At 33.6% G+C, this 16286-nt stretch overlaps 1 protein-coding gene across 1 annotated transcript; it reads right to left on the reverse strand.

The window, feature by feature from the left end:
* Positions 1-2633: 2633 nt before the first annotated feature.
* LOC110607704 (protein RGF1 INDUCIBLE TRANSCRIPTION FACTOR 1) lies at positions 2634-6305 on the reverse strand. Its single transcript, XM_021746850.2, has 4 exons — positions 5794-6305; positions 4175-4249; positions 3903-4043; positions 2634-3179 (listed from the first exon to the last, which is right to left on the reverse strand). Exons 1-4 carry the CDS (start codon positions 6088-6090, stop codon positions 2859-2861), a joined length of 834 nt encoding a protein of 277 aa, XP_021602542.1. The 5' UTR covers positions 6091-6305; the 3' UTR covers positions 2634-2858.
* Positions 6306-16286: the final 9981 nt, after the last annotated feature.

Here is a 16286-nt window from a genome sequence, read left to right on the forward strand (position 1 = left end):
TAGTAATATTCTCTTTTGTTTAAAACCAATTTTCTTAAAAAATTAGATATTAAGTTGATTTGTTTTTAAAAAATATTTATAAAATTTTATTGATCATAGCTTCATAACTAATAAAATTCACTGGAGCCAACTCCAATAACTTTATTATTCAAGGGTCACAATACCATATCTCAAAAAAAAAAAAAAAATCATTCATACAAAAATAGATACAGTTCGGAAATCATTTATAAATAGAATACTAATAAAATATCAAAATACAATATTCTTAATATTCTCGTATTATTTTATCCAGTCTATAATAGACTTAGCAGAGAATGTCATATTTGATAGTAGGGTTAAAATTCAGTCGGTTTGGTTATAAATTAAAAATTGAAATTTTAGTATTTATAAAAATCGAATCAAATTGATTTTGAATAAAAATTAAATTAAATGGAACTGATTTTATTTAGTTAGATTCAGTTCAATTTGATCGGTTGAATTTTTTAATAAATTTTTTAATTTTTACACATTATTTTTAATATTTTAAAATTTAATTAAAATATTTCAACATTAAATATGATCTAATCTCTTTATATTATCAAAAATAATATACTATTATTACTAATAGGTTGGGTTTGATTTTTTTAATTTTTTTCTTATTAAAACTGAATTGGACCAAAATAATTAAAATTTTTAAAACTAAAAACGGAATAGAACCGAAATGAATAAAAAACTGAACTGAATTTTTGAATTAATTTAATTCGAGCGATTTTCTTAATTTGAATTGAATACGGCTCACCACGATTCTATATTATTTACTTTTAATTTTTTATGTTTAACCAACATTTTTGACATACCCTTATTTATTTTTTTATGGTGAATTTTTAAATGAAAAAGTTAGAAAGACTTTTCCCTGTTTTATTGCATTCCAACCTATAAATAATCTAAGAACACTTCTATAATCTCCAATCTTAATTCCACAAACTCCTTTCAATATCAAATTAGGAACTTTCAATATCAAATTAGGAACTTTCTCTACAAAGAAAGTAACAAAATTTACTCAGAAATTAATTATATAACTTTTCGCTACTATGTTCGCACTCCATTTTATCATCAGCAACATATATATGAAAAGAAAAATTCTAACGCGTTAAGCAAATTGATTAGTAGTGTTTAATTTTTATTTTTTATAAAATTATATGGTAAAAACATATTTTATGAAATTTAATAAAGAATCACAAGATGAATTCTTTTAACATTTTCCAAAATAAACACAATCAATTAAAAAATAATAATGCAATTAAATGAAATATTTTATATATTTAAATAAATATTCATGACCCATTGCATTAGAAAAATTTCATGTTATGCAATTTAATTCTTTAACAAATAAACAAATTATTAACTCTTTATTAATTATTCTATAATTCTTATTTTCAATAAATCATTTTAATTCAAGTCTCAACCTCTATAAACTTAATAAAACCTTCTAATCAAATAAAAAAAAATTATATCGTAGAGCATATAGTTTAAAATTATAAGGCATAAAAATCAAAACGGTAAGACTCAAAGACCTAAACTGTAGGCACCCTTGCATTGAGTTTCAAAATTCATATAACATGTACAGTATTGTTATGGCATACCTTACTTTTATATTAATTTACGATTCTACGAAATTTATTAAAGCCATGTTTTTATCTTTAATTATATCCTATGATTTTGCTCAACACTGACAATAGAAGCAAAAAATAAATTTAGACAAAATCATGAAATTTAAAAATTTTTCTTAATTACTATAATTTCATGCTCACTCTAATTTTATTTAATTAGTTCAAGTATCAACACAAAAATATCACACAATAGTTATATTTAAAAAAATTAATCCATTAACTAACATGAAGAAAATTAGAGATTAACTATGTTAAAGAAAATTTGTAATCCCACTTTTTGTAGCACATATTTAATTTTCGATTAATGGAATTTAAGTCTCCAAATACAGTCTCTCTATCCATCCACACGAAACAATTTCGGGATAATCCACTGCCTATGACTAAAATCTTCCGTCTCTAAAATTCTCTTAATTGCAGAAAATAAGAGACCAAGATTTTTTTATACATATTAGGTGGAATAAGTTGAAGAATTATCTCATTAAAAAATATTTTTCATAAAAAATATTTTCTAAATACAAGTTATTTTCTATAAATTAACATAGTCTAAATAAATATAAATTAACAGAGTCTAAGTAATTAATTATTTTTTGTGATGGTTTTTTTTTTTATTACAGATAAACAATTATTGTAATTTTTGTGATTGGGTAGATTGAAGTTTTTCAGATAAGACAATAGTGTTATTTGTGACTTTTTAAAATCGGATTAGAAAAAAAGCTTCACAAATAATTTTTTTTAAGAAAAAGATGTAGGAGAATGTTGTTGGTGAAAATGAATCAGCATGGTGTGCTATGTTATATTTTTGAGAAATATATATTTAGTGGTGAAAATGCTGAATTAGAGAGACTGGTTCACGGATGATGGATTAAACCCAGCTCAAATTGATTTAAATCAATTATCATATAATCTTGTTTTAATTCAATTTATAATTTTACAAATTCTTTTATTAAAAAAAGAAAATATGCATAAGCAATTTTTTTTTCTTAATTAGAATAAAATAATTATGCAAATAACATATATACGTGCAAATTCCATTACAATCATTCAAAACTAGTGGGCTCAAGAGCCTATCTTTCAAGAAAGTCTCTCTAAACAACCACTAAGATCAGTAATGGAAATGAAAATTAGGATCATAATACAGAAACAAATTAAACTTTTAATATATATTTATATATCAGATTTTGTTTCTGATGTGAATATTCTGAACGTTAATCAAGAGAGAGGAGCCCTATGAGGAGCACTCTTTCTTCTGCTGCTCAATGAAAGCACAAAACCTGGAAGGAAACCACTTCCTCCTTTCTTCTTCCTTTGTGGGACCTCGGATTCCTTCAAAATTCCAGAATTGGTGATGATGTCATTGGAGCATGATGAGCCTCTGAATTGCACTTGCTCCTCTACAATGTGACTATCTTCATCAATTGTCTCAGAGCTGTCCATTCTCAGTCCTTCTAGTTCTGAAAATTCAAACTCCGATTCATCAATTCTGTATAAAATGGCAGAGAGGTCCTCTTCTTGTTCCACCAAGTGATCAACCTGTTTTTTCAGATTCAAAAATTAACATCAAAGGAAATATGCTGAGTTTGAAAGCTTAATATTAGCAAGATAATAATTTTTTTTTTCTTTTCTTTGGAGAATCACTATTAGGTCCCTGAACTTTTAAAAAATTCACTGGTTCATCCTTATTTTAAAATTACTCAATTAAAATATCCATATATTTTATAAAATCAAATTCTTTAGTTCTTCTGTCAAGGAAATCATTGGTTATCTTGAATTCATACGCTATTTAATCTTTATAATTTTAACTATACATATTATTTATTTCTGAGACTTTAAATATCATACTATTTAATCTTTTTGATCAAGACTAACATATTTTTTGATAGAATGGTCAAGCAATTTGAATTTATAAAACTAAAAACATTTTAATCTGAGTGATTTTGAAATTGGAAAAAACTAGTGAATTTGTGAAAATACAGGGATTTGAGAACAATTCTCCCTTTTTTTTGGGAGGGTTCCAAGCATGGCTCAAAACTTGTAAGTACTCTTTAGCCGTAGCTCAAGGGTAGGAATAGAATTAGAAAGAGAGAGACACAGAGCTGTTAACATCACATTCAACTAAAAATTTTATTTGACAATGCAAAAGACAAAAGAAGATGCTTATATAGAAAAAAAAAATTCCTAGAATTGCAAAAATGACATTTACAAGTCAAGGTCCAAAACCCATCAAAACAACCATTCAAAGGAATTGAAATGGACCTTGCAGGAGAGAGAACAGAAGTTGAATGGCTCTTGGAGAATCCTGTCACAACTGAAGCATACATTGGCAGAGCCCTTACAAGACCTTGACTGTGGTCTCTGATTCAAGAATATCACTTTAGCACTGTTTATAGTGTAGGGCTGCCAGACAAACAAAAACCACATATCATCATCATCAGCTTATGCAATAGAAAAGATCAGATAAATCATAATTAACAATTCCAGTGAGTTGCATAATTATCTTCTTCACCACCATTATTAGCTGCAAGTACCTGAATATAAGAACAATCAATAAGCTTCTCAAGATCTCCCAGTCTTACAACATCATGATAAACATATCTTCTCACCTGTCACATGAGATAAGAAACCTTAATTAGGTTCATCCAAAGATTCTTAACAAGGAAATTTAAAGATTAACAGGAATTAATGAAGCACAAAACCAGTTAAATTACATGCAACCGTTGTATATTCATTATGGTTGGTTCATGTAGGTCCCACTATATTAATGATTAATATTTAACTATGGTATATACAAGGGCTGCGCATTATAATTTTTCCAAATGTACATGTGAATTGCAGCATGTGTGGGGTAGATGCCTGCAATTACTTCATCAAAGTGGAGTTAAATTTTCACCCCACTAGGTTGAAATTTAGGTGAAAAAGTAGGCAACCAACCTCTCAAGATAGGGGAAAAAATAAATGAACTGGGCAGAGGATAAATTATGAAACTGAAATGTGTTTTCTTCTCTTTTTCTTTTTCAAAAATAATGAATAATAAAGAAAAATATGGTCAAACTTTCGCTTTCATTGAAAGCAACAAGTGAGGAACCTTTGCAGGAGTAATGGACAGAAAGAAATCTACCATATATGGGGAACAATCCAATTCTAAAAGATGGGAATAGGGGAGACATGATAATCCGCTTATAGAGAATCATATATATATATTTTTTTAAAAAAATGACAAATAGAAAATTTCATATAAAAGAGATGCATAAGAGAATCTTGAACCAAATCTCTAATGGGAAGAAGCTCACCAGCAAAAAAAAAAAAAAAAGTAGAAGAAGCAACAAAAAGGAAATTATGATAACCTAGGGCATAGAATTTCATAGAGAAACAAGAATTGGGTGGAAGGAACTCAACAGAAGTGTTATAATTTCCCATTCAAAATTTTCAGCAGAAGGGCTTCAGAGATTTTCTCCATAGAGTTTATAGATGAGTTGGATTAAGATCATATAAAAGCAGAAGCATAATGAGAGGAACAATAAGCTGAAATATGTATGAATTAGTGCAAATCAGGAAATTTTAAGGAAAAAAAATCATTGTCACAATTATATTTAAGAAAAGAAAAACCATTTGTGGTGTGCTCTTGAAAGCAATTATTAATCAAAACGAAGGAACTGCAGAAAATTCACTGTTACACAAAAAGGAGGAAAGAAAAGAAAGAAAGAAAATTCCATAAAGTCCCCAGAGAAGAGAAGTAAAGATTGTGTATTACTTGGAATAATTATCAAAGACCTACCAAGGAATTATAAGAGAAGCAATAAAAGACAGTATGAACAGAAACCCCAAATAATTACAGCTGAAAGAAAAGGACTTGTACTGTTCAAAACTGTACATGAATCATATGGGTTCAATTGATTGTTTAAGCAAAGTGAAGTCTAGAAAAGAAGCCACCAACGAACAGAAATTGAAGGGGAAAAGAAAAAGAAGAGATATATTTGGTTGTAGAATTCACAGAAAATAAAAATACCCATTAAAGAATTATAGATGAGAAGCTGAAAAAGACATCGGAGAGAAGAAACAACCTTGAGAAAAGTCGAGAAAAGGGTGAAAGAAAATATCAAACTTGTTGAATTTGAAGCTTATTTGCATAGGTAAGTGGATTGTATACCTGAAGAAGAGGATGAGAACGATGAGAAAAGAGGCAGTGAGGACAAATACTAAGGCAACAAAGCAAGCAAAAGATGTTCTTCTCATTCTTCCTACGATTCTCATGGACCCCACAACCACCAAAGAAAGTCTCCGCCATTAATCCTTCTAGCCATGCAGGCTTAATGGTATTACTACTCATCATCAACTGATCACCACCGCCGCCACCATCACCACCACTACCACCACCTGCTTCTGCTTCTCCATTTCCACCACCAATTGATGATGTGTTGTACTTGTACCTATTCTCTCTGACCATGTCTACTTGGTCTTGTGTTTCTTGGAACTTGTAATTGTCTGTATGAGAGAGTACGAAGTATTGGTGAAACACTAAGCGTATAGAGCTTGTAAGAGAGACAGAGAGATGCTTGGAATGCTTAATAAAAAGAAAAAACTAAAACATATAATGCTTTTTTGCTAGTAATATGGCAATGTGTATGTAGACCTTACTCTATTTAAATTCAGGAGGTTCAGAATTATTGTCGTTTTTAGGAAGAGAGAATGTGTCCTTCCAAGAGAAGTGGGGAAAAAGGAGTGTGTCCGTAATGTCTCCACCGATGCCAAAATTGCCAAATAATAAAGAGGCTCGTGAGAAATTGTGGGTTGTGGATGCATTATTCTATATAGGTTTCATAATAATTACTATTATTATGTAACGTTTGTTTTTTTCTAAATGTGAATATGAAATTAAAGAATTAAAATTTGAAATTTATCAGATTTATTTAAATATATATATTATTAAATTAAATTTATGTGAATATATTATATAACCTTTATACATATAATAATAATATAAAATAATTTTTTATTATTATAAATAACAACTAAATAATATGATATGTCCTAATGATCTAATAATATAGAAAGATGGTTAGAGGGATGAAACAACTATTTGGGTGATTTTATAAAATAAATTATCGTAAAAAAAAAAAAAAAAAAAAAACCTAATAGGGTTTACCCATACTGACACTCTAATACTCTAAGTAAGAGGTTTGCATAATTTAATTTAATGAAATATGGTACTGAGGCATTACTGGTCTAATTAAACAACTAGCAAAATTAACTTGTGATGAAAACTAAAATTGAATCTTAACAAATATTGAATTCTCATATGTAATCATAAATTTTTAATTCAATTAGTTTACAATTTTTTTTGTTTTGTAATGAAAAATTCAATTTTTTTTTTACTTATAAAATATATATTTTTAAATTAAGTATAATAATTTATTTAAATAAAATAAATTATATCAAATGAAGGGTAAATGAAATTAAGCTTTGATTGAAAAGAAAAACGAAATTCCTCCAACTTTGCTAATTGAAATACAAGGATTAAAATTAAAATAAAGCAAAAGTAGTCGAGTCTTTTTCATTAGACTTAATCTTAAAAAATAGTAATTTTACCTTTTTGTTACAAAATAGTTATGAAAAACTCAAATTATTATCTAATTTTACTATTTACAGTCAATAAATAATATATAAATTTTAAAATTAAAACTCACATTATATTTTTCTTTTATTAAAAATTTTTTCTCTTTAAAAAGATATTCACACTACCTGCTAATCAAAATTATAAAATTATTTTAATTTTATATTTAAATAAATTAAGCATGTCACATAATATTTTTAAAATTTAAAATACCGTAATCTTTTTTTATTAAGTTAAAAATGCAAAATATATATTATGCATTAATTTTTGGTATATAAAATATAATAAAATTATATATACATGGAGAACTTATCCCCCAATTCGTGTTGATCATTTTGTAAATCGTGTCATTGTAGCGCGACAGGAGATGAAATAATAAAATCCAGCCTACTCTTTTCCTATTGCTATTCCTATCCCTATTCCTATAAATTTCGACCTTAACGTCGGTGAGATAAGACTGCATCAAATATCTCAAAATAAAATAATACTTTTTATTTAATTTTATTCAAGGGCCCCAAGGTAGATGTAAATCTGAATCTATCGAGTATATCTATTTTACTGCTAAAGCATATCATGCTAGAGTTTGTTTTCAAAATGTCAGAAAGTTTTTTTTCTATTTTATAAAAATATTGACACAATTTTTTTTAACGTATATAATTATGCATTTCACTATAAATGCAATAAGATTTACGCAATTGAAATTAGTATTGAGAGGCTAGCTATAAAATAATTTAGTGACAAAATATTTCTATTAATAGCGATATTTTTTTGATATATAAATTTAAGAGAAAAGTCATTTAACTAAAAGTGTAAAGTCTAAAAAAATTATTATAATAGGTATAATATCAAACGATGATAAACCAATCATATTAGTTAACACTGTAAATATGATCTATGAATTAAAGGTATAAATAATAACTGTGAGTCTCGAATCAATACTAATAAAAAAATCTCAATTACAATACGAGTTTTTGCTATTAGAGAAAAATAATATTAAACACATTTAGTTATCCTGTTTATTAGAACATTTTATAAATTTGAACTATCATACAAATTTAAACTATCATATCAACGGCCGATAAAAATTTAATTTTTTTAAGTAGTATTAATATTATATATCAAAGTCTCATGAAAAAGAGTTAACTACTGAATCAAAAAATGATAAGCTACTGTATCAGAGTCTCATGAGAAAGAATTAACTACTGTAAAGTTGAAAAAGTTGTTATAGTAGCTATAGTATTAGAAGATGACAAATCAACCGTATTAGTTAACAATGCAAATATGATCTATAAACCAAGGATACGAATAACAACTGTGAGCTCTCGACCTAATATTAATAAAAAAAAATCTCAATTACAATATGAGCTTTTGCTATTAGAAAATAGTGATTTTAAACACGTTCAGCTATTCTATTTATTAGAATATTGTTATAATTTCGAATTATTATACTAATAACTACTAGAAAAATTAATCTTTTTAAGTAGCATCAATATTATATTCAGACCCTCGTCAGAAAGAATTAACCACTCTTCGTGTTTAAAATGATGCGAAAGATTGCACCAAAACAAGTAGAAAAACTCCATACTGTTTAAACTCTACACAATTAAAGAATTAATCACAAAAATGATTTCTCTAATTTAAATTCCAATTGATTTATTTTATAATTTATGTTTTTATAATTTATGTTTTTATAATTAAAAAAATATTATTTTCACCTTATTATTTATAACTATCAAATTTATCTGAGGACAGATCCATTTGACTGAAGAAATTTTAGAATAGAATAATGATTTCATGTAGCAAATTTTTTATAAGATAACAAGTGAGCAAAAACATAGATATATATATAAGTAAAATTATATACAATAAATAAATCTTAAAAATTAATTAGGCTAAAATTTAATAATCAGTTTTATAAATTTAAATTGGCTAAATTTTAGATAAGATATAAATTGTAAATAGACTAGATTGAATTTAGCTGTTTTTAATTAATTAAGAGTGTTGACTTTTAATTCCATGAACATAATAGGTATAATTAATTTTGTTAATTTACGAGTGATAATATTTTCACAATACTTATAATTTATAATTATACGAAAAATTATATTTATCGATAAAAATTATTAAAAAATAAATTATCGACTCTTTAAAATATGTTATTCAAAATTTTAAAAAAATCAAATCAAATAAAAAAATTGATTTGATGTTTATTAGTTAAAAAAACTTTAAGATATAATTGAAATTGGTAAATTTTGAATTTGTTTTATAATTAGTTGACGTGGCTGAAATAGGTCTGAATTGCGATTGGTCTGAACCTGTAAGAGATATAACGTGGAGTGGTGGTGGGTGTACACAATAACTATTTCGATACTCAAGTCAGTAGCTAAACGAGTAGAGAAAGTGTAATAAAATACAAATATGTTAGGCCTTACTCGATAACAGTAATTTCGTATCAAGACTTACTTTATTGACAAAAGAACAAATTTTCTAGTAAAGACTAGGTGTTAAAGTATTTGAGTCTTGACTTTCTTGTACTGATCTACGTTTTCTATGCATTTAATTCTTGTCACAAATTCCTACTTATTAATAAAAGTTTACATTTTATTTTGAACGGGTGTTGTAAAATCATATTGTAAATTTATATTGATAAATGAATTTTACAAATTTTCTTTTATTCTATAATTTAGAAGTAAATATCGGCATTTTAATTTTTTTTTCTCTTTTCTCTCCCACAACATATCCTCCCATGGAATCGGGTAATTATAAAACTTATATACTATCTTGATGATAAATATATTATTAATACATGATTATTATTATGTGTAATTTACCTTTTTATTATTACATATTAATGGATAATTTATAATATACCAATTACTAATAATACTATAATAAATATTATATGTTAATTTTATTATGTAATATATTTCAATGACTTAATTTAATTAATATTCAAATGATTTATTTAATTTCTTTATTCTATTACAATTAATATTTTTAATATATTACATGGTATGCAAAAACACCTCAACTTATATATATATTTAGTTTAAGAAAAGGATAATGGCAAATAAAATCATCAACTATTCTCATTTTAAAAGATATTAACAAACTATAAAACTTAACTAATATACCTGATGTTACATAACATTTGCTAAAAGGAAGACATAAACTGTCACTAATAAGTAGGGATACGTAGCAATAATCAAACACATAGGAAACGCAGAGCAGCATGAAAAAGAGAAGACCCAGACTGTAACGACCCGGAAATCGGACCGCTACCGGCGCTAGGATCCAGATCGGCATAAGGCCGCCGGGAACCGTAGCAAGCCTGACATAACCTGTAATCCTGTTTAATCCCATACATGATCAACAATACTCATAAACCTGTAAACATTCTCATATAACAACCAAGCTCAACCTGTACATAAACATAAACATAACATAAACCTCCACTGGAGCCCTCATCAAAATGCTCCAATGGGGTATCTCATCATACATAAGCTTGGCTGAAACATAACCTCATATCTCATATCATAAAGACCATGTACATACAAGTGGGATTAACAATCTGTATTGGTCAAGCACAACTCTATCCTCAATATTCAAATTTACATAACATAACTTAAAACACTTTTACATTTCATCATAATACAATTGTCATGTCCACAATCTAACTATTACAAAAAAACATGCTTCAAAACTCTGGCTAACCTCCTGGTCTACCCTGTACCTGCACATCTGGGGTTAGGGGAGAGGGGTGAGCTATAAAGCCCAGTGAGCAGAATAGTAAAACATTTAAAACATATGATAACATGAAATGCATCACATCACAGCTAATCACATCAAGGATGGATTTGTCACCAATAGTCCCCTACATGGACCAACTGTGCCAGGGGCGTAGAATGGGCCTCATTGGTCTTTCTCTTACATAACATAACATAACATGGTCCAACTGTGCCAGGGGCGTAGAATGGGCCTCACTGGTCTTTCTCTTACATAACATAACATAACATGGTCCAACTGTGCCAGGGGCGTAGAATGGGTCTCACTGGTCTTTCTCTCACATAGTGCCAGGGGCGTAGAATGGGCCTCACTGGTCTTCCGTATCGTATCATCATCATCATAGCATAGGGGGACTAATGGATCATTCAACATCCATCCACATCATCAAACATAATATGCAATGCACATATTCGTGAGTCTAATGCAACACCCTATTATCTCATGGCATTTATGATGCGTGAATCATGCTAAACTGATTTATTTATTTAAAAGCATAATAGTTATTCCACTCACCTCTGGCTGAAGCTCTACAGACTCTGAAGCAGCTATCTCACTGCTGAGGTCCTCGGTTCCTCGGGTCCGAACCTACACAGGTGGACTCCAATGAGGGACCAATCATACATAAACATAACTCTAATAAACTCCCCAAAAACCCCCTAAGAACATCAAGAAACAACTTCATAAAAACATGCAAGAAATGGCTAGACAGGGCACTTTCGGCGGCAGCTTCGGCGGCCGAAAGTCCCTCCAGAGCCGAAAGTCAGGCAGGTTCGGCGGCACCTTCGGCGGCCGAAACTCCCAGACAGAGGCGAAACTCATGCATGTTCGGCGGCACCTTCGGCGGTCGAAAGTCCCAGACAGAGACGAAAGTCTCTTTTCGGGGGCAACTTCGGCAGCCGAAAGGCCTGCCTCACCAGCCATGTTCGGCGGCCGAAAGTGCCTTCGGCTGCCGAACCTGGTTTCTGCCAAAGGGCAGAAACTTGGCTCCTTTGTGCATTTTCGCCTCCAAACTCACCAATCATGCATATACCTCAGTTAAATCATGCATACAAGTTCCTAGGGGCCTCAAACAAACAATTGCCCCAACTACAACACTTCAAGCATACTCAAACATGCCACATTGTTCAAGAATCACATAAAACCTAACATTTGCTTAAAAAATCATACAACCCTATACATGCCATTCTACCCCATAAAATCACTTAAAACTTACTTAAAACACATGAGGAGCTTAAGATCGGCTCTTACCTCTTGAAAATCGAGAGGAAGACGACCTAAACTTGGAGATCCACGAAAATGAGCTCCTGAGTTCCCAAAGCTCCAAAACTTGTTTCAACAGTTCAAAACCTTCAATGCAAGCTTAAAACTCAAGAAAAATGGTGGGGATTTGGAGGAAAAACACTAGATTTGCAAAGGGAAGGTCGGAAGCTTGCTGTGGCCGAAAATGGGAGAAAGCTCGCCCATTTCGGCTAAGTGCCCCTTTTATAGGCGGCTGGCCAGGCTACGTTCGGGGGCCGAATGTGCCTCCGCATCCATGAAATGTTCGGCGGCCGAACTTGACTTTCGGCGGCCGAACCTGGACTGCCCTCACTCATGCTTTCGGGGGCCTAACGTGCCTCCAAAACGCATGCACATTCGGCGGCCGAACTTGACTTTCGGCGGCCGAACCTGGGTTTTCCTCCAAAGACTTTTCATGCAAAAACTCATTTAATTTCATACTTAAAACTATTAAAACATGAAAACATTTTTATAAAGCATGATTCTACCCTTCTAGAGATCTCCGACATCCGAGATTCCACCGGACGGTAGGAATTCCGATACCGGAGTCTAGCCGGGTATTACATTCTCCCCCCCTTAAGAACATTCATCCCCGAATGTACCTCAACTAGCACACATAGCATGGCATAAAACATAACATACATATATAGCACATAAACACAAAGAGATCCAACCTTAAAAGAGATGAGGGTACTGCTGGAGCATAGACTCCCGTGTCTCCCAAGTGCATTCTTCCAAGTTGTGGTGGTTCCACAGGACTTTCACCATCGGGATTTCCTTGTTTCTTAACTTTCTGATCTGGGTGTCTATGATCCGCACTGGCTGTTCAACATAGGTGAGATCCTCTTGGACCTCCACATCAGGCTCACTAAGAACCTTGCTCGGATCTGACACAAACTTCCTCAACATTGAAACATGGAAAACCGGATGGATTCTTTCCATCGAAGCAGGTAAATCCAGCTTGTACGACACATTCCCAATCTTTTGCAAGGTTTCAAAGGGTCCGATGTATCGTGGGGCTAGTTTACCTTTCTTCCCGAAGCGAACCACTCCCTTCATTGGAGACACCTTGAGCAATACCAGATCCCCCTCCTGAAACTCTAACTGTCTTCTGCGGACGTCTGCATAGCTCTTCTGTCTGCTTACAGCAGTCTTGATTCTTTCTCTGATTATGGGTACCACCCTGCTGGTGATCTCTACTAACTCAGGCCCTGCCAAGGCCTTTTCTCCAACTTCCTCCCAGCAAACAGGTGATCTGCACTTCCTTCCATACAAAGCTTCATATGGAGCCATCCCGATGCTAGCATGATGGCTGTTGTTGTAGGCAAACTCCACCAAAGGTAGATGCTGCCTCCAAGAACCGCCAAAGTCTAGCACACACATTCTGAGCATATCCTTGATAGTCTGGATGGTCCTTTCTGACTGTCCATCAGTCTGGGGGTGGAAGGCAGTACTGAAATCCAACCTAGTACCCATGGCATTCTGCAGACTCCGCCAAAATCTGGAGGTGAACTGGGGCCCTCTATCTGACACTATCGAAACAAGAACCCCATGCAGCCTGACGATCTCATCGACATACACCTGCGCCAACTTGTCCACAGAGTAGCCACTCCTGATAGGAATGAAGTGAGCAGATTTGGTGAGTCTGTCCACAATCACCCATATGGAGTCCACTATGTTGGACGCCGCCGGTAACCCCACTACGAAGTCCATAGCTATATTCTCCCATTTCCATTCTGGGATAGGTAGCGGGTTAAGCATTCCAGCCGGCTTCTGATATTCCAGCTTCACCCTCTGACACACTTCGCAGGCTGACACGAACTGTGCCACTTCTTTCTTCATAGCTGGCCACCAATAAACCTTCTTTAAATCTTGATACATCTTGGTGGCTCCGGGGTGAATGCTGTATCTTGCATTATGAGCCTCCCTCATAATGTCTCCTTTTAGCCCAATGTCATCTGGTACACATATTCTGCTCCCATAGCGGAGGATCCCCTTGCTGTCGAATCTGAACTCACTATCATTGCCCGACTGAACAGTCCTGGCAATTTTCACTAACTCCGGGTCCTCATGCTGTTTCTGAGCCACCTGCTCCAGAAACACGGGTGCCACTCTCATCTGGGCTACTAAGGCACCTGTACCAGATAACTCCAACTGTAAACCTTCCTCAATGAGCTTGTAGAACTCCTTCACCACTGGCCTCCTCTCTGCCGATATGTGGGATAAACTACCGAGTGATTTCCGGCTTAAGGCGTCTGCCACAACATTCGCCTTACCCAGATGGTACTGAATCTTGCAATCATAGTCACTCAGCAGCTCTACCCATCTCCTCTGCCTCAAATTCAGATCTTTCTGACTCAAGATGTACTGCAGACTTTTATGATCTGTGAAGATCTCACATTTAACCCCATAGAGGTAGTGCCTCCACATCTTGAGTGTAAAGATTACTGCTGCCATCTCTAGGTCATGCGTGGGGTAATTCAACTCATGCTTCTTCAGCTGCCTAGAAGCATAAGCGATCACCCTCTCATTCTGCATCAGTACACAACCCAGTCCCACACGGGACGCATCACAAAAGACTGTAAAGTCCTCATCACTAGATGGCAGAGCTAGAACTGGTGCTGAAATCAACCTCTTCTTAAGCTCTTCAAAACTCTCCTCGCACTGGTCGGTCTACAGAAACTTCTGATTCTTCCTGGTCAGTCTGGTCAGAGGAGCTGCTATCTTTGAGAAGTCCTGAACGAACCTCCTGTAGTAACCTGCCAAACCCAAGAAACTTCTAATCTCTGTCACTGAAGTGGGTCTAGGCCAGTTAGCTACAGTTTCTGTCTTCTTGGGATCTACCTCAATACCATTCTCTGACACTACATGCCCCAAGAACGAAATGCTCCTCAGCCAGAACTCACATTTAGAGAACTTGGCATACAAGCCATGTTCCCTCAAAGTCTGCAAGACCAACCGCAGATGATGGGCATGCTCCTCTGCATTCCTAGAATACACCAAGATATCATCTATGAAGACAATAACAAAGTGATCCAGGTACTGGCTAAACACTCTGTTCATGAGATCCATGAATGCTGCAGGGGCGTTGGTTAACCCGAACGGCATTACAAGGAACTCAAAACGCCCATATCTGGTCCTGAAGGCTATCTTCGGCACATCTTCCTCCCTTATCCTTAACTGATGGTACCCCGATCTCAGATCTATTTTGGAGAAACAACCTGCTCCGGCTAGCTGGTCGAATAGATCATCGATCCTTGGCAATGGGTACCTATTCTTGGTAGTGACTTTGTTCAACTGTCTGTAGTCGATACAAAGTCTAAGGGATCCATCCTTCTTTCTTACGAATAAAACTGGTGCACCCCACGGTGAAGTGCTCGGTCGGATGAAGCCCTTTTCTACCAGCTCTTGCAATTGCTCTTTCAACTCCTTTAATTCGGCTGGGGCCATCCTGTAGGGAGGGATAGAGATCGGTCTAGTTCCAGGCACCAACTCTATCTCGAACTCTATCTCCCTAGCAGGTGGTAAACCTGGAAGCTCATCTGGAAAGACATCCTGAAACTCTCGGACGACTGGCATCGAGGCCGGCTCCCTGACCCGACTATCTAGCTCTCTCACATGAGCTAAGTACCCCTGACATCCCTTCCTAAGCAACCTACGAGCCTGAAGAGCTGATATCAGACCTCTAGGCGTGCCCCTCTTGTCTCCTCTGAAGACGACCTCTGACCCGTTCTGATCTCTGAACCTGACTACCTTGTCCCTGCAGTCCAAGGTAGCACCATGGGTAGATAGCCAATCCATCCCTAGAATGACGTCAAAGTCTGTCAAATCTAGAACCACAAGGTCGGCGGGGAGGCATCTTCCCTCAATAAAAACTGGACTGTATTGGCAGACTGACACTGCCACTGACGGGTCACACTTGGGTCCACTGACCCATAGGGGACACTCTAACCCAGAGACTATCA

The sequence above is a fragment of the Manihot esculenta genome, chromosome 3 (genome assembly GCF_001659605.2).
Source record: "Manihot esculenta cultivar AM560-2 chromosome 3, M.esculenta_v8, whole genome shotgun sequence".
NCBI classification, from domain to species: domain Eukaryota; kingdom Viridiplantae; phylum Streptophyta; class Magnoliopsida; order Malpighiales; family Euphorbiaceae; genus Manihot; species Manihot esculenta.